Source organism: Lampris incognitus, chromosome 11, assembly GCF_029633865.1.
Source record: "Lampris incognitus isolate fLamInc1 chromosome 11, fLamInc1.hap2, whole genome shotgun sequence".
Taxonomy (NCBI): Eukaryota; Metazoa; Chordata; class Actinopteri; order Lampriformes; family Lampridae; genus Lampris; species Lampris incognitus.
The window spans coordinates 18,586,570-18,613,896 of NC_079221.1; the positions used below are offsets into that span (position 1 = coordinate 18,586,570).

At 42.8% G+C, this 27,327-nt stretch overlaps 1 protein-coding gene across 2 annotated transcripts; it reads right to left on the bottom strand.

Moving 5' to 3' along the window:
- Window positions 1-3,306: 3,306 nt before the first annotated feature.
- LOC130120493 (signal transducer and activator of transcription 1-alpha/beta-like) lies at window positions 3,307-25,166 on the bottom strand. Of its 2 annotated transcripts, none has more exons than XM_056289051.1 (24): window positions 24,972-25,166; window positions 18,403-18,530; window positions 17,858-18,002; window positions 17,115-17,210; window positions 16,550-16,621; window positions 16,132-16,171; window positions 15,926-16,020; window positions 15,268-15,419; window positions 13,714-13,875; window positions 13,494-13,586; window positions 12,550-12,609; window positions 12,395-12,439; window positions 12,144-12,264; window positions 11,144-11,185; window positions 8,725-8,811; window positions 7,797-7,895; window positions 7,171-7,306; window positions 6,207-6,247; window positions 5,932-6,005; window positions 5,512-5,651; window positions 5,139-5,315; window positions 4,261-4,318; window positions 3,632-3,710; window positions 3,307-3,441 (listed from the first exon to the last, which is right to left on the bottom strand). In XM_056289051.1, exons 2-24 carry the CDS (start codon window positions 18,528-18,530, stop codon window positions 3,340-3,342), a joined length of 2,244 nt encoding a protein of 747 aa, XP_056145026.1. In that variant the 5' UTR covers window positions 24,972-25,166; the 3' UTR covers window positions 3,307-3,339. The 2 variants fall into 2 exon arrangements, with proteins under 2 accessions (XP_056145026.1, XP_056145027.1); XM_056289052.1 differs by having other exon boundaries at window positions 12,395-12,421; window positions 24,972-25,165.
- Window positions 25,167-27,327: the final 2,161 nt, after the last annotated feature.

Here is a 27,327-nt window from a genome sequence, read left to right on the forward strand (position 1 = left end):
CACCAGTAGTTATTAGCTAGTGTGCTTTTCTTTCAGGCTGTATAATATTTCTGATGAACGCTTTACTTCTATTTCAGATGGTTTATTTCCTCCCCTTCAATCTACTGTACATTTTATGTGCGGGGGCACAACATTGATACTATTTGAAGTAATGATACACTAACTGAAATTGTATTATGTATCATATAAATAGTTGTTTTCTGTACTCTGGAGGTAGATTAGGTTTGTGGTGTCAAAGATTGGAGATGTGGATTGTATCTTGGTTTATTGGTCTTTATCAGGTATGGTTGCAGTGGGTATAGCCAAGAAATTCACTCATTGTAGTAGTTTTGTTAGATCCTAAGGTGTGCGTATCATACTTTTAACCTTGCCGACATAATCGAGCCCAGTTACAGTATGTATATCTTCCTAAGACTCACAGACATGTGCCAATTCTGTGTTTGCTTAAGATGCTCAACTCAGGCATCTAGGTAGTGTGGCGGTCTATTCCATTGCCTACCAGCATGGGGATCGGTGGTTCGAATCCCCGTATTGCTTCCGGCATGGTTGGGCATCCCTGCAGACACCATTGGCCATGTCTGCGGGTGGGAAGCCGGATGTGGGTATGTGTCCTGGTCGCTGCACTACCACTTCCTCTGGTCAGTCGGGGCGCCTGTTCGGGGGGGACTGGAGAGAATAGCAGGATTGTCTCACACGCTACGTCCCCCTGGCGAAAGTCCTCACTGTCAGGTGAAAAGAAGCGCCTGGCGACTCCACATGTATCGTAAGACTGGACGTTTTCTTCAACTACCTGCACGGTGTCGTTATAACCAAACACTATTCACTGTACCACTTGCATCAAGTCGTTCTCTCTCACCCCTCTGGATGGCATCAACACACCACCAGGAGTAGTGGGGGAGAACGAGGCCATTGGCAATGATACCCTGCAATGAGGCTGTCCAGCATTTGACCCTTCCCCCTCTGTGTGGAATTTGCATGTTGTCTCTGTGTTTCGCATGTGCTTATTCTGGTCGCTTCGTTTTCCTTCCCCCACCAAGCAGTGAATTGGATATTTTGAATTGTCCATAGGTATGTGTGATTTGGTGAGTGGCTCAACAGAGGGTTTATGGCAGAGCACTAGCTCCGCTATAAACCTCAAAAAGAAGAAGCAGATAAGGGATGGGTGATTTCAACCCCCTCTTTTGAGTTTTCCCCAAGCAGTGTAGTGTGTGATCAGACTGAAAGCCTTCATACATCTTTCAATAGCAGTAGCACTTGGCTTGAAAAAAATGTTCTACAGCACCAGGTACACTCCCAGAATGATAGAAGACATGTTCGCATGCTGCAAGCTATTTTGATATATATATAATTTTTGTTTTGTTCAAACCTGTAGATATTTCCCGTATATATTTCTACAGTGTTCCGCTCTGTGTTGTCCCTCAGAGACACATGAGAGTTGTAATCATACATGTAATGTGCAATGGTGTATTTGGGCCTTTCATTGAAATGGAATGGTGCGATCATTTTATAGGTTACTCCTCGAAGCTGATGCATTTTAAGACTTCTGATAAAGGCTCCGCTTTTTCTTCCTCTGCGACAAATATCCTGTCCTAAATGAGAGCTCAGCTAAGGGGGGGGGGGGGGGATTGGGGATCTTTAAAAATCCTGAACTAATTCTATAGCATTTGCTGAATGCTCTAGCAAAAAAAAATTTCTTTCATTTTACTGGTTGTTTCAACATGGGCAATAGTATTTAATTCTTGCCTGTACAAGAACATTCAGAAATATAGAGCTTTAGACTAAGGGTCCTGCTCTATCTTATTTGAATCCACATTGTGCATTGCCTCCAGTATAAGTGCTCCCAATTCCAGGCAGCATCCCAGGTTGCTTATCCTCTGTTGGTTTTTAAAGCTGAGCAGATGACACTTCCATACGGTCGTTCGGCTTGGGCCATTCGTCAAAATTAAAAACTGACCTGGCAAAGGCAGAAGTTGTAAATAATGTTTAACCTGCTTGGGGGTACAATATTGGTGCGGGTTTACTATGCGGAAACAACTCAAAAGGTCCAGAGTTGAGACAAGCACAGGAAAAGCATTTAAAAGGCAATTCTCAATACATTTGTGTATGAATCTGAACTTTCCTTATACAATATCCCTTACCCAAGAGGTAAACTGGTGTATCACATACTCTGAAACCCATTCTACCTGAGGATGGTTTATATAATTGTCAGTGGATATACACATTAGGCATCATTACATTTCCTTCATGATCTGTAGTATTAAAGTCTGCAAGACATCTGCTTTAGGCTTTATTAAACACAAAAAAAAAAGAAGCTTTGAGATGTATGTAGTGTCCACAAATACGACTTCAGTCACACAGGCTTAAAATTAGCAGTTTATTCAGTGCTTTAAATTGTGTCTGTTTATAAACACACAGTGACATACAAATGATGTAAATGTATTTGTTTGTGCAGATATTCAATCATTGGCAAGAAAACAATGACTTGCAAACCATAAAGGCATTTTGGTTCTAATGTGTTTAACATTGTATGCCCTATTTTCATTCAAGTTCTTAACAGTGTATGAGATTTCTGCCAGAAAGTGTTTATTTTAATAAACAAAAGTAAGAAAAAAACAGCTACTTTGACATTCTAATTTAATATTGCAGAGAAAACTTATGTAAAATTTTAAAGTTTACATGAAAGACTGTTCAAATACAAAATTCAACTCTTAAAAAGACAAAAAAGCAGTCCAAATTGCACATAACTTGCTCATCCAAATCCTTATTTTCAAATAACCAAAGCAGATCCAGTTCAAGTGCAATTGAAAATATGAATGACTATCATAAAAATGCATAGATACGTACACCATGTCCATTTTCTTTTCCTATGAGCGTTCCACCAAGCCAAAATCCCTGTTAAGTCAGATTGACTTGGCTTGAACTGATGGTTGTTAAGCAGTACATGAGCAACCTGTCGCAATACAATATACACATGCAAAACTGTTTATGCACAAAATGTCAATAGGGGGGGTCGCACCAGTGGCTAACCACATAAGGCTGCATCATTACCGCAGCGGCCTAGGTTCAAATCCGGTCCGGGCCCTTTGCTGCATGTCATCCCCTCTCTCGCCCCTGCCTTTTCTGTCTCTCTCGAATAAAAAGGCAGAAAATGGCAAAAAAAAAAAAAAAAATCAACAGAACTTGTGGAACTAGAACAAAGGAGTAAGGTGTGCACCCTGAAATGCTGCCCCCCAAAAACAATAATTTATTCACCAACACTTTGATCAGTCAGATCTTCCTCTGATAAATGAAGTAATAAACTCACTCCAGGAAGCCTTTAAACAGGATTTCAGCCTTTGTTTAAGGGTGCTGCCTGGTGCTGGTTTCTGCTTTTTCATTGTCTAGTTCCTTTTGAAGCTCTTCCATGATAAGCTTTTCCAAGTCTGGGGAGAAGTGCTCAAGCTAAAGAAAAAAAAAAGTTTATAGAGAGACAGATCATTCACAGACATTTACTGTTTAACATGAGTGGGGGTGGATATTTAATTATCTACTTTATAATTGGATAATCACATATTTGGGGAAAAAGTGTCATTCTGACTGTGAGATTGTTAGGGGGAACACGAATGAAAGAGCTGTAAAATTTCAAACCCACCACAATGTCCATGTCTTCGATGAATTCCTCTTCAGGTGAATCCATCTCTTCATCCGGAGACAGAAGAGGGGTGGGCAGACTGCAGAGGAAAACCATGACCAAGTTCAATGTTTGCAATTTTCTCATTCATGTTAATTTTGTTGTTTTTATGTTTTGTTTTTGTTTTTTTGAATTTTCTGCTTTATCGGACGGGAAAGATTGAGAAAGGGGATTGGATGCAACACAGATCTGAGGCAGGTGAACTCACTCCATGGTGACCAAAACAAGCAGTGGCAAGAATGTTGGAATTTTTTACTTTTTTTTTTTAGTGTTTGGGAACATTCAGAAATTTACACAAATGTTCCATATTTTAGCTCAGAATTTACCTTTACAACTTTGCTAGGCATGTGTGCTGATTTTTAGCAACATGTTCATGTACACATATCATACATATACAATTACTGCTCTGGCCTTGAGTGTCCTGCTTAACAGTAGTAGTTGTTTAATGAGAGTCGACAACTTTCTGACAATAAACTGTTCCACTGCCCCCCCCTCCAAATGCATCTGTCACTGAGAGATTTCGCTTGACAGAGCAACTCAAATTCCAAAAGTGACTGAGTAAGCAAAGTTGAACATTTTCCTTTACTTACCTTGAAAGTGCGGCCCATCTTCTACTCAGGTATTCGTTCAAAATGGATCTCCGTGTCTCTGCATTGACAAAGAAAAAGTCAAAAGAGGGCACATATTATAAAAAGGGGGGAGTGTATATTACTAACAGAGAAAAAATTTGGGGGGTTTTTCTCCCCAATTGTACTTGGTCAATTACCCCACTCTTCCGAGCCGTCCTGGTCGCTGCTCCACCCCCTCTGCCGATCCGGGGAGGGCTGCAGACTACCACATGCCTCCTCTGATACATATGGAGTCACCAGCCACTTCTTTTCTCCTGACAGTGAGGAGTTTAGCCAGAAGGACATAGCGCGTGGGAGGATCACGCTATTCCCCCCAGTTCTCCCTCCCGTCCGAACAGACGCCCTGACCAAGCAGAGGAGGCGCTAGTGCAGCGACCAGGACACATACCCACAGCCGACTTCCCACCCGCAGACACGGCCAATTGTGTCTGTAGGGACGCCCAACCAAGCCAGAGGTAATACAAGGATTCGAACCAGCGATCCTTGGTGTTGGTAGGCAACGGAATAGACTGCCACACTACCTGGATGCCTCAACAAAGAGAAATTTAATCAAAACAGTTGGCTTAAACTAGTTTTATTTATAGACTATAGACTATGTCGATATGAGTGACTACAAGCTCTACACTAGAAAGAGCTGATTTTTAATAAGCATCCTATTCCAAGTTTTCTCTTTGTTCTCTCTATCTGCAACTCAAACCTGATGGAACTCAAACCTGAATGTCTCTTTACTGTTGTCTACCAATGCCACAAAGACAAATTCTCATGTTATCCAACATGCTTGGCCTGCACTAATGCCTATATCCTCTCTCATGCAGAAAACCAAACAAGACAGAAAGTACTGTTGCTGTAGTGGCGTTTAAAGGCCTCCTCTTTGGGGATGCTTGGGTATAGATAGTGTAGAGGGTTCCTCAGTGTGTTCTCTGGGGAAACGTAATTGTAGCAGCGGATGAGGTTAGGGAGGGACATCATTTCAAGGTCCTTCTCAGTGCAGGGCTCCACTGCATGCACATGGGTCCCTGCGTGCAGAGCATATACCAACACATCATCACAACTGGAAGCAAATGAATGCATGCACCAAATGGTTGTGAAAAAGGCACCCTGGTTTCTCAATCTGGCCCTGTGTGCTGTATGAGCTCGATATTTGCTAACGTCTTTTTGAAATGTGTTATGAGCCTTGTATATTCTTCATTTTGTCGAAGCACAGCAACCTACCCCCATTTAGGTGCTCTACCCAGCTGAATGTAATGGCTCCCTCTTTAACAGTCTCACTGAAGCGTAGGATAAAGGTCCCAGTTTGCATGTTCCGCAACAAGGAATCCACCCGCTCTTTGCTTACAAAACCCATGATGAACCTGGCAGTGGCAAAAAGTGCTTCATAAACACATAACCCAGAATCTCAGTTGTGGTAAATCCTTTTTAAAAAATACAGCAATTACAATAAAATTGAATCCATGTCAACAAACTCATGTAATTTATCACATAATAGCATTTTCCAATCACTTACAATTCTATGAGCAAGCTATAAGCTTGTTCAGCATGACTTTTTCTACAAGCCTATGATATGAATCTCTCAGCCCAAGGGGTGGGCATGGTTGGTTAGCATAAGAAAATTACACAGTGAAAGTATCTTACCCATCATTCCAAATATCCAGAAGGTGTTTTTCGATCAGATACAGGATTCCATAAATCCAAAACCAAACACCCTCCTGGACACACATGAACACAACAAAAACAAAAATATTATTTATCGTTAAAATAAGCAGACACATGTACATACACATACATAAACTGAAGGATCATACAGCTTCAGTGCTAGCCTGCAATCTAAAACGTGTCAAGGTGGTGTTCCTTAGGTATAAACGACCTATTCTGCAGGTTCAAATACTCATTAAAGATGGAACACCCACCTTGGAGAACCTGGTCCAGTGGACGAGGCCATCAGCCTGGTCTGTCAAGAAACACATAGTGAACAACACATTGTCAGCCTTATCTCCGCTTCAAGTGATCTATAAGAGATGTAATTGCCATTTTTCCTCATCATGGAAGCTGGATAAAATAACTTTCCATTTACACATTTTGTAGTAATGTAACAAAAAATAGGAAATGGTTTACAATTACACTTGCTGAAGCATCTCTAATGCATTTACAAATGATGATTTATAAATGACATATGCCTTAGAGGAAGTTGTAAACAAATATAGAGGTCAAAACTCATCAGTTCTTATGTGTTTTATTGATGCTTCCAAAGCTTCGGATCGTGTTAATCATAGAAAGTTGTTTGTTAAATTGAGTCAAAGAGGAATGCCCAAATACATTGTGAGAATTCTGGCTTAATGGTATGCCCACCAGACTATGTACATGACTATGATAATCTATATATTGATGATCCATCCAACCAATTGAAATCCTGTAATACTAGGTCCATGACTGGTAATTCTCGTGAACCATATTATGTATGCAAATGATCTTGTGGCGCTTAGTCCATGTAGTGCTGGTCCCCAGCAGCTCCTTACTATATGTTCTGTGTATGGTGTGGAACATGATATCAAATGTAAGTATCATTTGCCATTATATACAAGGTATCTTATACGTATGTACATACTACATATGTTTGTAAGTATAGACATAAGGGGAACTGGTGTAAAGGGTGACCTATGCCTTATCAAACTTAATGATACACTCATTAATTCTTAAATAACTGTCCTGTTACTCTTCAGATGTTGATGTTAATATTGGTATGAAAAGGGATCCAAGAGTCCTGTTTATTTATTAACAGATGAAAAATCAGATGTGTTCTGAGGAACTCAAATTGACGTCAACACTTTAGAGGTCTCCCTTAAGGTAAGGATACAAGCAGCTATCCACACTTACCCACAAATTTGTCTCTTAGCATAGAAAGCTGGTCTTCATTGAGCCCTCGTTTGCTGATGGACAAAAACTGCCAGTTCAGAACCTCTGACAACCGCTGCCAAGTGACTGAGGGTGGACTGAGAAACAATGATCGATTCTACAAAACAAAATTTAAAAAAAAAAACAAAGTTCAGAGCTTAAGTCAGTTTGAGAATAGAAGCTACTTAAGTGACACTGACACATGACCGTCTCAAGATAATACACACAAAGTGATCAAGCACGGTAAAAAGAAAGAAACTACCAAATTTTTCATGAGAAAACGCAATAAGAAAGACAAAAGGTAAAAAAAAAATGCACAAGTGAGATTTTTATTTTTTTTTAGATCCAGTGAACGTTTGTATACTTGGAATGATTTTTATGGGACCCCCTCAAGGGCTATGGCCAAATGTCAGTTCATGATGAAAAACAAACATCCCTAAAAACTATCTCAGCATGACGAAGAAAATGCTTAACACGTAAAGAAAACGACTTGATGGATGGACAAAAAAATTATTTTAACCTTCTATTGCTCCTGTTTGCTGTTGTAAATGTAACTGCCCTTGGCTTTACATTTTTTCATTCGTTCCATTGTGGTAACATGGATTTACCTTGGGTTCACCGGTCTGCATGTTGCACCACAGCAGGGAGGCCCAGGCACTTGGTGTCTGATTGCTACTGGACACGACCACAAGGGGCAGAGTGCTGGTCTGCAACAAAACAACAGGCAGGACTATCATACCTGGTTCACTTTTAAGTAACCTTACACCTTTTACTGTGCACTTTCCCAATCATACTGGGGGAAGATTAGTTTTGGACTGAACATTTTTTTTATTTTTGTTTTTAACCACATAGAAACACTTAAAAAAAAAGGCTGCTGGTAGTAATCAGCACACACCAATTTACACTTGAGCCAGCACCCGGACAGAAAAGGAAATTCCTCATAACCGAGGTAGAGAGAGCAAAGAGAGGGAACGAATCAGACATATCATAGACACACCCAAAACTATTTCACTTCTCAAGGTTGCTAACTTAGCTTGGATTTGCCAGAAACATATCTCGTATAGCTTCAATGTGGCTATTTGTCACCCAGCAGGAATGATGATTAAAAAAAATGATCCCACTCAATAATATTGTCCAAACCCCCTCATGTGTATCTATCTAATCTAAGATTTTACTGTATACAACGCAACCAATGCAAATTTATTAATTATAAGTGAGAGGCCGGCTATAGTTTCTTAACTGAATAAAATTACCAAAAAAAAAATGCATAAATTTCAAGAATTATTCAGTTTCATGCTGGACATTAGGTTGTGTCAACATTTCAACATAAAAAGGAAGACAAATATCACCTGGCAATTAAGAGCAAATGGTTTCATCTAAGGCTCAGTATCATTTGCCAAACCCAGAGATTATCATAGCAGCAAGCCACTGCTTAGATCATCCAGTGTTTGTGTGCACTGACTAAATTCTGTGTTCGCCAACTGGGTTTTCTTTTGAGCAAATAAACCACAGCAGGGACACAGACGGCGTCCTCACCTCAACATCAAGCGCTTGTCCAAGCCACTGAAGCTGAGTCACGAATTTAATGATGTGAAGCTCCTCCATGACAGGCAGGGAACTCTGCTGGAAGATAAAAGGACCATGTAAAACTCGGCCAGCCAGTGCAAAACCTCATCTGACAGGAAGGGGTTAATTTGTGCTGGGTCCAGCCACAACAAGATCCATTTATCTATTTGCAAGGATCACACATCCCTAGTGGCAAGTAAAGTTACATTTTGGTGTCATATTCCAGTAAAACTCCCAATTGCTGATTTTTATTTTCCATCTTCCTCCCTTCAAAAGACTTAACTGACTAACCTCTATAGTATAAGGACGGGTGATGAATTTACGGGTAGCTATCTTAATACTCACAGCATAATGTAATATTTGTCTGTGCGCTGACTGCTTCTATCAAAGGGAATGTGTGGTGGCTGAAATTCAATGACAGTGTAGTGATGGACAAAAGAAAATCGTACTTTTTTTTGGATTTTTTTCCCTTAATTGTATCCGGCCAATTACCCCACTCTTCCGAGCCATCCCAGTCGCTGCTCCACCCACTTTGCCGATCCGGAGAGGGCTGCAGACTACCACATGCCTCCTCCGATACATGTGGAGTCGCCAGCCGCTTCTTTTCACCTGACAGTGAGGAGTTTCGCCAGGGGGACGTAGTGCGTGAGAGGATCACACTATTCCCTCCAGTTCCCCCTTCCCCCTGAACAGGCGCCCCAGCCGACCAGAGGAAGCGCTAGTGCAGCGACCGGGACACATACCCACATATGGCTTCCCACCCATAGACACAGCCAACTGTTTCTGCAGGGACGCCTGACTAACCCGGAGGTAACACAAGGATTCGATCCGGCGATCCCCGTGTTGTTAGGCAACGGAACAGACCGCTATGCTACCTGGACACCCAGAAAATTGTACTTTTAGATGCTTTGTATATAATATAGACGTTTAATCATGTGAAAAATACACTGTATGTCTATATTATGTCAACGTAATACCAATGTGGTGTCTGACATGTTTGCTGCACTGATACTGTGTTCCTGTGTACTGAAATCGGTTTCCTGTCGTATTCAGTGACCCTAGTGATGTCATATTCACTCTCAGGAGCCAAGGTGCTCACTAGCGGGCCAACACAAATACAAGCTCAGTATGTAGGGTTCTTAGGGAGCTCTCGTTTTGAAGCTTGGCACCACAGTTTTTCAAAGCATGTCAAGTCAATTTTATTTGTATAGCCCAATATCACAAATTACAAATTTGCCTCAAGGGGCTTTACAGCAACACAGCATCCTGTCCTTAGACCCTCGCATCAGATAAGGAACAACTCCCTAAAAAAAAAAAACCTTTAACAGGGAGAAAAAATAGGAAGAAACCTCAGGGGGAGCAACAAAGGAGGGATCTCTCCCCTAAGATATATGCCCCTTGTCTTTTCTTTCTTTTTATGTCCATCCATCCATTATCCAAACCACTTATCCTGCTCTGGGATGCTGGAGCCTATCCCAGCAGTCATTGGGTAGCAGGCAGGGAGACACCCTGGACAGGCCGCCAGACCATCACAGGGCGGCACGCACGCACGCACGCACGCGCGCGCACGCACACCCACACCCCTATGGACAAATTAGTATGGCTGATTCACCTGACCTACGTGTCTTTGGACTGGAGCCGCCGGAGGAAACCCACGGGGAAAACATGCACTCTCCACATAGAGGACGACCCCCAAGGGTTCGAACCCAGGACCTTCTTGCTGTGAGGTGACCATGCTAACCACTGTGCCACCGTGCCCAAAGCATTATATAGTTACTGTAATTGTTCGATTAAACTCAGAAATGGTACTTCTCCAAGGTTTGACCTCAAGAGAGGTCTTAAACAAGACCTTTTTATGTAGCATTCTTTTTATGCATCATTTTCAGAAATCTGTTTCAAGATATTAATGGGATTTCATGTTTTATGAAAAAAGTTCCTTTTGACCCCATTGTTTTCTAATCAAAAGGTATTTCTCCCACAATGAAGAAAAGACGCAAGGCCCATACTGGAAAATGGGAGATCACCGAATAGACAACAGGAAACCAATTTCAGTGTAACAACTACCTGTCTAAGTCTTACCTAGCACAAACAGGAAAAATCATCAAAAATTATACTAGTGTTAGAAAAATAGTCATACAGTAATATTTTTTTTCAATTGCTTAGAACTGATTTAAAGAGCAGGTCAAAATACAGTGTCTCTGCAGAAGATGAGTTGAGATCAGCACTTCTGCCAGTTGTGGATACAAGTCTTTAAATAACACAACTCCTCTCTGACAGTATACTTAAGACATTGGTGTTAATATAGCGTGTGCTCTCCTAACATGAATTTTTATTCATGAATTCTTCTATTCAAGTGAACTTACAACTGAACTTAACAGTGCATACTTACATTATTTGATCTGGTACCTGCATCTCTCTCTTCTGTGAGTGTCTAATGTAAAAAGAACATTTTAAGAAAAGAAAAAAAAACATTAATATCATCATCCACAATGATTTTTACAAGCCCTGAAGTTTAAATGCATGTCAGGGTCTTCTATTATTATCCATATCAGAAACAGGTTACAGTAAATATGAAAGACTGCACTGCTATATTTGAAACATGAGGCATCGTTAACACAAAGTTCAATGTCTTTCTATGTTTCGAGTACAAGTAGTGCTCCAGAATATGAATATTGTGGGTGAGACAAAAAGACAAGCAGACAGAAAGTCAGACATACTATACACATACATGCAAACATAAAAAAAGTAAAAACCCGCTGTACCCCTGCTAATGGTAAGGTATGAAGAATAGGGTTTTTAGAAAGCAAATATACAATCAGTGTTTATTACGGTGACCTCAGAGAGGCCAAATTAATGGTTAACCTTTAATGAACTCATAAGAATAAGCACTGAGCAATGACAGCATATTGTTCCACCTAAGTGAAATACACAAATGTATTTTTACAAATTCCAGGAAGTGTATAAATAACCATTATGTAGGTAACCCTTGCTACTCTATGTGTCTCGTAATATTTTTCCAGAAGAAACTTAGTTGTCTTTTACTCTTGATTTTAAGACCGGGGGGAGATGGTGGTGACCCAGAGCAACAATCAAAAAGTGGCCCCAAATTGGAACAGCCCTATATGAATATTAAAACTCACTTCGTCTGGATACAGTCCAAGGGAATTTTCACATTTTATTAGCATAACTTCTCACTTTTGGCTGCAGGATGGTCTGTGTTGGTGAGGTCGCCATCAAACCAGAGGTTTAGAGTTTGATCCCCTGCGATTGACCGAGATACTGAATCCCTACCTAGTCCACTGTACTTGTTAGCACTGTGTCCCTACCATAACCCAAGAGAAAAGAGACTTTAGCCTACATTTACACATTAAGCATGCAAAGTTTCATACCAGATTCTCAAATTCTGCCACCAGGGCGTCACTGGTAAAGTCCAAAGCCAACACTTTGCTGATGCGAGGACTCTTGTTTGCAGTGAGGTTGAATTTCCGGAACTTGGAACAATCATTATTTCTATTTTACATCAAACAAGGGTCAGTCTTGGTATTCCTTTACATAAGTGATATTTAAAGATGATAAAAGTGATTATAACAAGGGATTCATTTACATTTGAAGTTGAAAGATACTGAATGCCATGACTTACCCATTAATTGTGATGTCATTGACATCCCTGTTCAAATAAAGAATGCTGCAGTTAAATTTAGAACAAAACATAATTATAAGCAAGGTTGTTGGTTTTGCAACAGATGGGCATATACGCTGCTGACTTGTGCTCCTAACACACATGCTTTCACTTACTTGTCAAAAAAAGGTGTGACCAGAAGCAGACTGTAAAACTCCTTGAGTTTAATCAAATACCTATGGAAAGAATATAAAGTTAGAGACACACTAAAAAATATCCAGTTTAAAAATTAATTTCCTTTTATCTACTTCTTTAAATTTGTTTTGAGGTCTTTTTTTCTTGAAATAAGTTGAAAATCTCCAACTAGTGTGATTTAATTCATCTTATCTCATCATCAGCCACTTCCCCGGGGTTGCCCAGGAGGCATCCTTATCAGATGCCCGAACCACCTCAGCGGGCTCCCTTCGACACGGAGGAGCAGCAGCTCTACTCGAGCTCCCTCCGGATGTCCGAGCTCCTCACCCTATCTCAAAGGCTGAGCCCAGACACCCTACGGAGGAAACTCATTTCAGCCGCTTGTAGCCACGATCTCACCCTTTCGGTCACTACCCAAAGCTCATGACCATAGGTGAGGGTTGGAACGAAGCTTGACTGGTAAATTTGGGAGCTTTGCCTTCCAGCTCAGCTCCCTCTTCACCACAACGGTCCGGTACAATGTCCGCATTACTGCTGATGCTGCACCAATCCACCTGTCAATCTCCCGCTCCATCCTACCCTCACTCGTGAACAAGACCCTGAGATACATGAAATCCTTCACTTGAGACAGCAACTTGTCCCCAACCCGGAGGGAGCAATCCACTATTTTCTGGAAGAGACCCATGGCCTCAGACTTGGAGGTGCTGACTTTTATCCCGGCCATTTCACGCTCAACTATAAACCACCTCATAACAGGAGTTTTGAGGACTAATCTGGCATGAGAAGCAAGACAGTAGCCAAAGGGTGCTGCTGGTTCAAATGCCACGACTGGCTCCTGCTTTGGCCTGGGATCCTGAGTGTTGCTTGTATCAGGAGCTTTTTGTAGATCTGTGTGAGGAATTTATGAATTCCAGCGTAACTTTACCTGACTTTGACAGAGAAAGCCACTTTAGTCTTGACTATCAAAGGTTGCTGAGGCAGAGATTTCATGCAGGGCTGTTTCTCAACCACAAGAGCGCTGCAATGCAAGGGTGTAACAAAATATGTCAACATTTCCAGCAAATAGTAGCCCCTTCTGTAAGTATGTGTTTGTGTTAAGTACCACCTAGAAAATAGTGAGAAGCAGAAAATACACTATAGCTTACTTTTCATGAAGTCTTCTGAGTAGGTCATGCGTGTGTTCCTCATATTGTGTCACTTGAGTGAGAAGGTTAAATGGTTCACCTGAGGAATATTTCATTTCCTGCTCATGAAACTTTTTCAGCTGCCCACGCAGCTGTTGCAGGTCTTCTGCCACTGTTGTGAACCTAATATGTGCATACGAACAACACACACACACACACACACACACACACACACACACACACACACACACACACACGCTTAAAGGGAAAATTCATAGATTTCCAACCTTATCTCTGTTTATCTGTGACAGGGATAACACGTGAAGAACACCTACAGTTTTCCCGATCGTTTCTGCATCTTTGGTTGGTCAGTGAAACTGAGTTTTTTTGTGCCCGCCAAGTTACATATGGTGATGTCAATTGGCGGCCGAAAAAACTACAACCTTGTAGGGTTGGTGGGACACTCTCGCTGTGATTGGCTGTTTCACTGTCAGGCAACTGATGACGCTCCGGCTATTCTGTTAAGGTGAGCGGTTAAGGTTAGGTTTGGGGTGAGCCAATCAGAGCCATGCGAACACTTTCATCCCACGGAGCGAGCGTCCCTCCTATCGCTCTGGCTAATCCAATCTAGCACCAACCTTTCTGATACTCTAATACTCTAATGTACTCTAAACATCCTGTTAAAAACACACACACACACACACACACACACACACACACACACATCCTCATTCTATAGGCTAAACTATGTTTGCGATGGTGAAAATGACGTCCTGCAACACTAGCGCAGAATATTTTATAGATGACAATACAGAAGCGAGCATGCAGCAATGCATTCTGGTATGTGTAGGCACCGTGGGAAAGAATCTGTGAGCAGGCGATCAGCGATTTCGCCGTCAATATAGTACAAGGTGAGGGCTTTATTGCTTCAATCGACTACAGTACTCATCAGTACTGACTGCACATACACAAAACCATCGGTGAAATTTCCCTTCACTCCAGCTGTGATAAACACAGAAGATCAGTGATGACAGCAAACTGGTCATACCAGTCACTTAAAAAATAAAAAGGTGTACAAACAGTCCTTTATCGCCAGTGCAATAAACCGTGGTAATTCAATTCTATGTGCTGTATATTATGTACTATACATCATGAAGCCCATCTAATATACTTGTGTACTGCATTGTATGTACAATATGTGATTAATGTGTGTGCCTGGTGAGGCTAAAGACAAATTTCCAGACCTGGCTAGACAATAAAATTATAAAGTAAAATTAAATAAAGTTTTTTTTACGTGCTCCAGTTTCCTCCCACAGTCCAAAGACGGCCGTACTAAATTGTCCCTAGGTGTGAACGTGTGTGTGTCGGCCCTATGATGGCCTGGCGGCCTGTCCAGGGTGTCTCCCCGCCTGCCGCCCAATGACTGCTGGGATAGGCTCCAGCATCCCGCGACCCTGAGAGCAGGATAAGCGGTTTGGATAATGGATGGATAGATGGTTTCCCCCCCCCCCCCATCTGAACCGCAAGCATTTTGTGGCTATACAAATGAACTTGATGACTTGATTTGACTCTTACCAAGACTGTAGTTCGTTAATGCAACTGCCAGTAGGGCCTCCAATGCAGACGTTCTGCTGTTGGCTCTTCCACTTAGGCAACTTCTCAAAGATGAGAGAGGAGACGATGGACCCTGCCAGACCTAAAATGCTCTCTAGCTGCTTAATCAACATCTACAGAGCCAAAAAAGAAAAAGAAAAAGTAAACTATTAGAGAAGAAAGCAATTACACGAGTATTTTACTCCATATTTCTTTTGTTTCATATTCTGTCTTCACAAAGAGTGGGATGAGAAATCACCAGTTCAAATTTAATTTGAGTTGTTCCAAGAAATAAATTTCCACATTTAGAATTAGGGCAGACTATCAATATCACGACAATAACAAAACAATAATTCAAAAGAATCCAAACAGCTTAATTTGAACTACAGAAAACTGAGACATTGGCAGAGAGTTTCATTTGTCTAAAAAAACCATATGAAAAACTATATTTAATATTCGACTGAAGATTAAGTGATTTGGTAAGCTCAATCTTCGAAATGCAAACAATGTACATAGTATATACTCAATGAGTGTATATGAGTCATTCTGGTTTAGAAACATTCGGGCAATCTCAAAATAAATAAACAATCAAACAAATAAATAAAACTAAAACTCGTCTGAACACACATTTTAGCATTACCTCTTTTGTTTTGTTCTGGGTGTCACTCTTGGCCTTTAAAAGCAAACCATCTCTCGCAAGAGCCGGGGACAGGGGCAGTTCATTCAGCAGCTCAACTTGGAAATGACAAAAAGCCACAGGTTGTCAAAATGAAGCCGAAGACACGACATCAGACGTGTCATAGTATGTTTTCCTTGTAACCTGTGTTATCCTGTGAATCTGCTCACCGTGTAGGTTCTCCAGATACTTGATCTGCTGCTCTGCGGTCTGCATGAAGATCACAGCCTCACATTGTTTTACAAGCACTAACTTTGAATAGCGTATATGAGTCATTTTTTTTGCATTCATCATAGGAAGTGCACCTTCAATGCATTAATCCGTCTTCCTATTTGCACACTCTCCACTTAGAAGAGATGCTTGGCGTTAAAACAAAGGGATGAGTTGCTATGAATTTATGTGATAATGAATGACAAACACTGCAATAAAAAAATGTGAGGCCCTTGCTTTACCTGGAAGTTTATGTTATTTACCACCTGCAGGTAGTAAATCACTGGTTACTGAAATCTGTGTACTACAAAAAAAAATTTTTTGAAAAATAAAAAACTCTTGGGAAAACATGTTATCTTATTGTCCAAGTGAGTTTACCAGAATTTCATTCCTCAGTCCACTGATTTTGTTTCCCATGTCACTTTGCTCCTGGTTTCTGGGTTCGCTGTCCTGAGAAAAATGCAAAAACAAGAGGGTTACATTACTTTGCTTTCATTTGGTGGGGGTCCTAACTGAACATTACAAGTTAAATTCAACAATCTCTTGCATTAACTTACATTAACATCCCTGCTACACAAAACTCTATATAAGAACAATATATAAAAATAAATACGTCAAATAAACGGACTGTCTTTGTGTTTTTTCCCCCCAAGATATGGACGGACTTTACCAGAGTCTAGATTCAAGCTGTAAAAACCAACCATCTTGAAAAACAGCTCCAGTGCTGCTGGGTGTGTTAAGAAATGAGATTAGAGTCCTGGACCAATCATAAACTATGAGGCCATCTTTTCAGACTGCCTGCTGAAATTGCTCAAAACTAACACTGACAAGGTCCGTTCTGGAATATTGGCATTGTTTACCAAATTAAAGATATAATAATCGGCCTTAAAGTCATGTTGTGTCTCCCTGTGTGTAACCTGTAGGTGGGTAGGTAGTGTGTAACCTGTGTTTCAATGGTGGAGTCCAGGATCTTCCTCTCCTTACTTAGACAATCACAAATAAGCTTGGCCAACTTCACGGGATAATCTTTAAAGTGTTTCTGAGGCGATAAAAAGAAGAGTCAAGTCAATTTTATTTGTATAGCCCAATATCACAAATTTGCCTCAAGGGGCTTTACAGCAACACAGCATCCTGTCCTTAGACCCTCGCATCGGATAAGGAACAACTCCCTAAAAAAGGATGAAGCATACTATTACTCCATTTCAAGGAAAAATCTAAAGCTCTGAACCAGGCTGCAACTGTTCACACTGCATCTTTAACCCCCTGACGTGGCCTCTGTCAAGACCTCTATACCTTCAAAATAACAAAGATTGGAATCCTCTTTTGCAACAATCTTCTCTGGCCAGCCAAGGTAAGTACCTTTTTTACAAGATTTTTTTTTTTTTATGAGGGAGGTTACTCGGAGGCCCTCACCTGAGATTGGAATCTCTTGAGTAGAGAAACCATACGTGGACTCACCTCATAACAAGGCAAAATGGAAAATCGTCTATTTTCTAATTGTTCTAGGTTTCTCAAGACAGACTATTCTCGCTCTGCATAGAATCACAGGTCCCACAAGTTACATCTCAGGAGGTTTCTTTGCTATACCAGCATCTTTGCAAAAAGCAAAACAAAACAAAACAACAACAGCAACACCAAGCGCAGTTCTGGGTCAATGGTAGCATTCAATTTAGAAAGGGGTCCTACCTCAAAGTGACATTTTATCCTTGGAAAGTTCGGCCCCTGTAAAATGTTGTTCATCTGATAAGAAAGTTTCTCCTGTAACTCCAAGTGGCACAGGAGTTTGTGGAAACATTCCGTTGCTTTATCTTCATCATCAGCTGCCAAATCCCTGCATTGAAACCGAGCAAAACAGAGAAATCCCAGTTCATCTCTGGATACTGCCTTTCTATGTTGAATCACACCAGTGTCTCTCTCCACTAACCAAACAAATCACTGTGGGCTTCTGCTGCACGCTACCTGTCCCCAAACTAGCAGACCAATGTCTTTAACAGCCGAGGTCTTCTGTGGACTTACTTGCCCATGACGTTTGATAGTTGTTTTATTTATTTATTTATTTATGTATTTTAAGTAATTACTACAATTTGGGGCGAGTGAGTGCCCCCACCCCTCAGGAACAATAAGGGCTCGGACGCACTGTGTGCACTCTATGTAACCGTGTCCCTTGCAGGCACCATGTTTTACGTATTTTTGCTCACACGCATTTTCATGACATAAATTAGGGGACTTGCCAGTTCTGGTCCTCGATCCAATCGCCAAGGCAATGGCGGTACTCCCGAGGGAGAACTTCTCCATACAACCTGCTCACCGCCACCTGTCGGGCTGGATCCAGTTTGAGAACCTTCTGCCATTGCGCCATCTACAGTTGCACAGCGGAATAAGCCACCATTAGAACTCCAGGAACCGTCACAGGTTTTGAGAAACTGGATTGAAATTGGGAATGTATGCCCCCCAAAAGTAACAAGCGAGTTTCCTGCTAATATTCCAGTACACACTTTTAAGCATGATTACTGCCATTAACTAATAGAAATGATGAAACCCTAGTCCTCTCAGGTTCTCACGCCGGTGGTGTTAACTTTATACGGTACTTTTACATAAACTGTCCAAGACAAGTTATGGCTTTTATTAATGATAATAATAATAATCTTTATTTCGGACACACAGCCGGTCCATAGCATACAAGCAACAATACAATAAAATAAAACAATACAATTTAAAAAAAAAAACATTTAGGCCTACATGATGCACACACACACACACACACACACACACACACACGAGGCGTCCACGCATGCACCGTACAACACAGTCAGTTCATAACAGATACAGGCTGTCTCGCCAGTGCGTTTGAATTCTGGATGTGAACCGATAGCAGCTTTTCGTAGGGCTGGTTAGAGCCTCTATGATGCTGTTCTCCAACACATCCAGGCGACACATAAAATTATACGTTAGCTGTCTAAAAAGTACATCACATGTAGGCACATCTGAGGACACAAACAACTGACTGGCACTGTGCCATCTGGGTACATGAAGCAACAACCTCATAGCATCATTGTAAGCTACTCTGAGCCTCTGCATACTTCTCTTCCTGTAAGAAGACCAGAGATGAGCTGTATACAGAGGTGTAACATACATTGCATCCGGAAAGTATTCACACCCCTTCACTTTCCCCATATTTTGCTATGTTACAGCCTTATTCCAAAATGGATTAAATTCCTTTTTTTTCTCATCAATCTACACACAATACCCCATAATGACAAAGCGAAAAAGGTTTTATAGAAATTTTTCCAAATTTATTAAAATAAAAAACTGAAATATTCCATGTACATAAGTATTCACACCCTTTACTCAGTACTTGGTTGAGGCACCCTTGGCAGCGATTACAGCCTCAAGTCTTCTTGGGTATGAAGCTACAAGCTTGGCACACCTATATTTGGGGTATTTCTCCCATTCATCTCTGCAGATTCTCTCGAGCTCTGTAAGGTTAGATGGGGAGTGTCGCTGCACAGCTATTTTGAGGCCTTTCCAGAGATGTTCAATGGGGTTCAAGTCTGGGCTCTGGCTGGGCCACTCAAGGACATTCACAGACTTGTCCCGAAGCCACTCCTTCGTTGTCTTGGCTGTGTGCTTAGGGTTGTTGTCGTGTTGAAAGGTAAACCTTCGCCCCAGTCGGAGGTCCTGAGCGCTCCGGAGCAGGTTAACATGAAGGATCTCTCTGTTCTTTGCTCCATTCATCTTTCCCTCGATCCTGACTAGTCTCCCAGTTCCTGCCGCTGAAAAACATCCCCACAACATGATGCTGCCACCACCATGCTTCACTGTAGGGATGGTATTAGCAAGGTGATGAGAGGTGCCTGGTTTCCTCCAGACGTGACGTTTGGCATTCAGGCCAAAGAGTTCAATCTTGGTTTCATCAGACCAGAGAATCTTGTTTCTCATGGTCTGAGAGTCCTTTAGGTGCTTTCAGGCAAACTCCAAGTGGGCTGTCATGTGCCTTTTACTGAGCAGAGGCTTCTGTCTGGCCACTCTACCATAAAGGCCTGATTGGTGGAGTGCTGCAGAGATGGCTGTCCTTCTGGAAGGTTCTCCCATCTCCACAGAGGAATGCTGGAGCTCTGTCAGAGTGACCATCGGGTTCCTCCCTGACCAAGGCCCTTCTCCCCCGATTGCTCGGTTTGGCTGGGCGGCCAGCTCTAGGAAGAGTCTTGGTGGATCCAAACTTCTTCCATTTACAAATGATGGAGACCACTGTGCTCTTCGGGACCTTCAAAGCTGTAGAAATTTTTTTGTATCCTTCCCCAGATCTGTGCCTCGATACAATTCTGTCTCGGAGGTCCACAGACAATTTCTTTGACTTCATGGCTTGGTTTCTGCTCTGACATGCACTGTCAACAGCGGGGCCTTATATAGACAGGTGTGTGCCTTTCCAAATCATGTCCGATCAATTGAATTTACTACAGGTGGACTCCAATCAAGATGTAGAAACATCTCAAGGATGATCAGTGGAAACAGGATGAACCTGAGCTCAATTTTGAGTGTCATAGCAAAGGGTGTGAATACTTATGTACATGCAATATTTCAGTTTTTTATTTTTAATAAAATTGCAAAAATTTCTACAAAACCTTTTTCACTTTGTCATTATGGGGTATTGTGTGTAGATTGATGAGAAAAAAAGGAATTTAATCCATTTTGGAATAAGGCTGTAACATAACAAAATGTGGGGAAAGTGAAGGGGTGTGAATACTTTCCAGATGCACTGTAAGCTCTAAGCAATGAACACTTGACATCAACAGAGCACATAGAGAACTCCCGGAGCAACATATTAGCCTGGGCATAGATTTTACAGCATTGTCGGTATATATCTCTGTCATCCGTCAGATCATCAGTGAGGACATGTCCAAGATATTTTATTTCCTTGCATGTATCGAGAGGACTATCTGATAACAGAAACACAGGAAATTTTGATTTCCTGTCCTCTCTAGTTCTGACAATCATGACATTACTTTTTTTGGAGTTATATTTAATGTCATTTTCTTCACCATACTGCAAGCACACCTTCAGTAGCTGCTGAAGTCCAGCACTATATGGGCTAATTAAAACTAAATCATCAGCATACATGAGGTGATTGATGACAGAGCCACACACAAGACAGCCCGTGTTACACCCATTCAGCTGTCTCGACAGGTCATCCATATACACATTGAACAAAAAAGGAGACAAAATTCGACCTTGGCTAACCCCATTGCCTACATGGAATGGGGCAGACACATCATTGTCCCATTTAACCTGAAACTTCAGATGAGCATACCAGAAGACAATAATTCTGACTATATAATCTAGAACACCTCTAGCCAGCAATTTCATAAATAATTTCTAATGGTTAACCCTGTCAAATGCCTTGGAAGCATCAACAAAACATAGAAATACAGTAGAATTTTGGCTTCTATATTTGGCCACTATCTCCTTTAGAGCATAAATGCATAAATCAGTGCCGTGTTTTCTTTTAAATCCAAACTGATTGTCAGTCGTGAGAATATATATTTCCAACCTAGTTAGGAGAATTCTTTCCAGCACTTTAGACAGAACACTGGCAAGGGCAATAGGTCTATAATTGTCCAGGCTACTTAGTTTGCCAGCCTTGTCTTTAAGGACAAACATCATAGAACAGTACAAACATCACAGAATCAGGAAGAACCCCGTGAACCGTAAGACCAGTGAAACACATGGCAAGCATTGGGAAGAGCCTAAGACTGGCATACTTTAGGTGTTCTGCAGTAATGCAGTCCATACCACAAGTCTTGTTATTATGTAGCTTCATAATGGCATCTGAGACATCAGCTGACCCGACTACCGTGTTAACAGAGAGATCAGCATTACCCACTACAACTGCATTACTTTTAACACAGTTAAATAAATTGCAATAATGCTCTCGCCATACCTCACCTATTTTGTCTGAGCCACAAACACCCTCAATATCAGACGGTAGAGGGGTTTTATGATTATTCATGAATTTGACCTCTTTCCAGAAGTCATTATGATTGTTACTTTGCAACTTCCTGGCAAGTGAGTCAGCTCTCATTGTGTTCTCATTTAAAACGAAGAGCATATTTAAATCTTGTATTTGTAAGTTTTTTATGCTCAAACAACGCCCCCTGTCTAGGCCTTCCTGACTCAGACCAGAGTGTAAAGGTTTCTCTAGCTGCAGGATGTTGTTCAGCCACAAACTCATTCCACCCAGGTTTGATATTATGCACCTTATTCCTTCCTTTGTTTACGGAAGGGGTCACTGGAGACATTAAGAGCCGTCACAATATTATCGTACATGATGCAGAGGTCAGCAGCATGATGTAGGTCTTCGCAATTCATATTTAGGCACATTAAAGCATCCCTAGGCAGTGCAATATTATCAAACAATCTGTTAGTTAGGGTAGAATATCTGTCAATATCCTCCTCAGTCAGATTTGTCCAATCTAGCGTCCCTGTATTAGCAGCATTACCAGTAACAGCCAGCAGGGGTACATTCTCAACATAGCAACAGGTATGTGATCAGAGGTAGCCAACCCATTGCATATCTCTACACTCACCGGCCACTTTATTAGGCACACCTGTCCAACTGCTCGTTAACGCAAATTTCTAATCAGCCAATCACATGGCAGCAACTCAATGCATTTAGGCATGTAGACATGGTCAAGACGATCTGCTGCAGTTCAAACCGAGCATCAGAATGGGGGAGAAAGGTGATTTAAGTGACTTTGAACGTGGCATGGTTGTTGGTGCCAGACGGGCTGGTCTGAGTATTTCAGAAACTGCTGATCTACTGGGATTTTCACGCACAACCATCTCTAGGGTTTACAGAGAATGGTCCGAAAAAGAGAAAATATCCGGTGAGCGGCAGTTCTGTGGGCGAAAATGCCTTGTTGATGCCAGAGGTCAGAGGAGAATGGCCAGACTGGTTCGAGCTGATAGAAAGGCAACAGTAACTCAAATAACCACTCATTACAACCGAGGTATGCAGAAGAGCATCTCTGAACGCACAACACGTCGAACCTTGAGGCAGATGGGCTACAGCAGCAGAAGACCACACCGGGTGCCACTCCTGTCAGCTAAGAACAGGAAACTGAGGCTACAATTCGCACAGGCTCACCAAAATTAGACAATAGAAGATTGGAAAAACGTTGCCTGGTCTGATGAGTCTCGATTTCTGCTGCGACATTCGGATGGTAGGGTCAGAATTTGGCGTCAACAACATGAAAGCATGGATCCATCCTGCCTTGTATCAACGGTTCAGGCTGGTGGTGGTGGTGTAATGGTGTGGGGGATATTTTCTTGGCACACTTTGGGCCCCTTAGTACCAATAGAGCATCGTGTCAACACCACAGCCTACCTGAGTATTGTTGCTGACCATGTCCATCCCTTTATGACCACAGTGTTCCCATCTTCTGATGGCTACTTCCAGCAGGATAACGCGCCATGTCATAAAGCTCGAATCATCTCAGACTGGTTTCTTGAACATGACAATGAGTTCACTGTACTCAAATGGCCTCCACAGTCACCAGATCTCAATCCAATAGAACACCTTTGGGATGTGGTGGACCGGGAGATTCGCATCATGGATGTGCAGCCGACAAATCTGCGGCAACTGCGTGATGCTATCATGTCAATATGGACCAAACTCTCTGAGGAATGTTTCCAGTACCTTGTTGAATCTATGCCACGAAGGATTAAGGCAGTTCTGAAGGCAAAAGGGGGTCCAACCCGGTACTAGCAAGGTGTACCTAATAAAGTGGCCAGTGAGTGTATATTATCCAGAAAGGCATGGGCAGCTGCTGTACATATACAATAGTCAAGCCAAGAAGTAATATGCCACGCTTCACTTACATAATTAAAACTCTTATCAGGCAAGAATACTTTGCTAGATAGTATTAAATTGCTATCATCACAAAACTGCAGCTGATGTTTTGCAAATATAGAATTGTTATCTGACAAGTCAGCATTAAAATCTCCAATTACATGGACACAAGTTGAGTCACTGTCCTCAATAAAAGAATGAGCAAAGGCTAGCCTGTTCAGAAATTCATCAGTCTCGTATGATCATAGGGTGTGTATATATATTTAAAATTATAAACTTTTTATCATTATAATTAAACTCGAGCCCAAAGGCCCAATCAACATGTAAACGTACCACCTTAACCAGTGGATCGTATTTGACCAGTCTCGAAGGAATAATCGAGACTGGTCTATTTGTAAACTGTAGTTCAAAAGACGATGGCGGAAGAAGAGGAGCCATGTTCACAGTAAAGTAACATCTTTTTCTTTTCTTTTTTTTCAAATCATACACGGTGTTGCCGTGAAGAAGTCCCTGTATTTGTTTCGGTTTTGGTCTGAACGGCGATTATGTCATTCTCCCATAGCATCACGCTATGCGACCAAAATGAATTTATGACACTTTTGGGGGGGGCGCCACTAAAACCTGTAAAAAAAAAAAAAACTAGACGGCAAACACGCACTATTTTACAAAAGAAACTAAAATTCCGGACTTCGATAACAATAACGCACGTTACAAAAAATGTTCATCCCTTCTTTAGCATTGACATTTCAAAACGTCTTTATTTCGCCGCAAAATTGCATCATAAGGCGAAGTCGGTCGACAAATGAGCCAGTGAACATATAAATTGTATAAATTCAGATTAAATTCAGATTAAGTTGTATAAATTCATCTGAATGGTTGCGATCATTGCAGAACTTCGAAGATGTGATGTTTCTTATTTACGATGTCGTCTCTGCAAGACGCGTGACTTACCGTTCAGTAGATTGGTCTTAATGAGAAGATCTCCGCTGCTTTTCTTTCTCTGTCTCTCTCTCTCTCTCTCTCTCTCTCTCTCTGTCTGTCTGTCTGTCTCTCCCCCTCCACGCGACTCTGTCAATCACGGCACTCTCGGGAAGTACAGGGAAGAGAAGAAAAAAAACAAAAACAAACGGAACAGTCGCTGCGTCAAGCTGCTGCAATGTGACTTCCCGTCAACATCTGTTGCCTTCAAAATAACTCATTGGCAATCGTCCGGGTGGCGTAGCGGTCTATTCAAAACAATTCAAATCATGTACAGAGTAAAAAATCAGCAGAGGTGTCTATTGTATTTAGAAATCACGTCAGGACACAGCGCTGTCGCTCGACACAACCTCTCCTTGGCATTCTTTATTTAGACTGACACAGCATCAAAGGCAGACCCGATCAAATAACCCAGAGCCCGCAGGCATCACCAATCGATCCCAGCACAATAGAACAGCACCAAATCAAATGCAGCACTGTCGATGTGTGCAGACATAACATCCCCCCCCCCCCCGGCAGGATTTCAAACATGAAAGGGTGACAGAAAGTCCTCTAGGTGGCCAGGGCGTAAACGTGTGCGAACAGGTCGCAGGGCGGCCTGAGGCTGGGCAGGCCGAGGTGGGGAGGGAGAAGGCAGGGGAAGCTGAGGCCCAGGAATGTCTGGGGCCCGTGTAGGAGCTGCATGAAGCCCCTGGGCATCTCGCCATGCTGAGGGAATGGCTAAGGTTGTATCACCAGCTGTGTGTGGCGGAGCTGACACCTTCCGTAGACGACTGGAGTGCCACCGAGTGCCATTGCTGAGGAGGTAAGTGGCTGGGCCCAGCTGACGGGTGACTCGCCTGACCCAGTCTGACACATTGATGTCTGGCACCCTGGTTCGTTTTGACTGGTCAAACCGTTGCTTCATCCGCGTCTGCTGACGAGTGACTGAGGCTCTGACCCCAGAGGGAGGTGCCTGAGGTGTGGAGGGGCGGAGCCTGTCAAGGGGCATGCACAGTTCCCGGCCTAGCATGAGAGAGGCTGGGGAGACGCCTGTGGTCGAGTGCTGTGTGGCCCGATAGTGCAGCAGAGTGTGACGGATGGCCTGCGTGAAAGAGCACCCTTGGGCCATGTGTGCTCTGAGGCCGTTCTTCAGTGACTGGTGAAAACGTTCAACGCCGCCATTGGCCTGGGGGTGGTAGTACGCAGTGCGTATATGACGGATGCCCTTGCTTTCGAGATAAGCAGTGAACTCAGCAGAGACCAGCTGAGGGCCGTTGTCAGTGGTGATGGTCTTTGGGAGGCCCCAGCGAGAGAAAAGAGAGTCCAGGAAGTCGATGATGATCTGTGAGGTCACAGTGCCGGAAGTGGTGAGTTCAGGCCATTTTGAGTGTAGATCGTAGGCGACCACCATGAAGCGTTGGTGGTGGGGAACTCCATGGATCTCACCACAAATGTCCAACTGCAGGTGTTCCAAGGGCTGAGAGGGCCAGGCGAGAGGTTGCAGGGGTGGGGGAGCCTGGTGGCCAGTGTTGCCACTCACAAGGCAGGCAGAACAGTCCTTCACCAGAGCCTCAATATCTCTGTCTATCCCCGGCCACCACACCAGGTCTCGGCAGCGCTGTTTCAGTTTCACAATGCCCAGGTGGCCTTCATGCGCCGTATTCAAAACACGTGCACGGAGAGCAGCTGGGACCACTGTGCAAAACCCACGTGCCACGCAGGGGTCCTTCCAGCAGGAGAGCTCCTGTCTGACTCGGGCGAACGCAGCCAGCTCCTCTGGGACCTTGTGAGGCCAGCCGTTCTGGATGTAGATGCGGAGCTGGGAGAGGGCAGGGTACTGTTCGGAGGCTGCCCTCAGCTCCTGCAGAGAGACAGTGGCCTGGAGGGGTGTGTGTAGCATTTGGACAATGTCCTTTTCCACACAGTCAGTGTCCGTCTGTGGAGCTGGGGTGGAGACAGAGTGAGAGAGCAGGTCGGCAACAACATTGTCTCTGCCTGGGGTGAACTGCAGGCTGAAGTTGTACTGGCGGAGGCGGTCAGACCAGCGGTGCAGCCTCAGGGGTTTGTGGCCTGTCCCAGATGTGGACAGCAGCGCTGTCAGGGCCTGGTGATCTGTCCTGAGGGTGAAGGAGCGGCCATAGAGGTAGAGGTGCCACCTTTCACAAGCCCAGATACAGGCTAACGCCTCACGCTCACCCACGGAGTACCGCTGCTCAGTCAGGTTGAGGGCACGGGAGGCGAAGGTGATGGGATTCTCCACACCGTTCTGGGTTTGAGACAGCACAGCCCCTATCGCTGTGGCTGATGCGTCACAGGTCACAAAGGTGGAGCTGGAGATGTCGAAGTG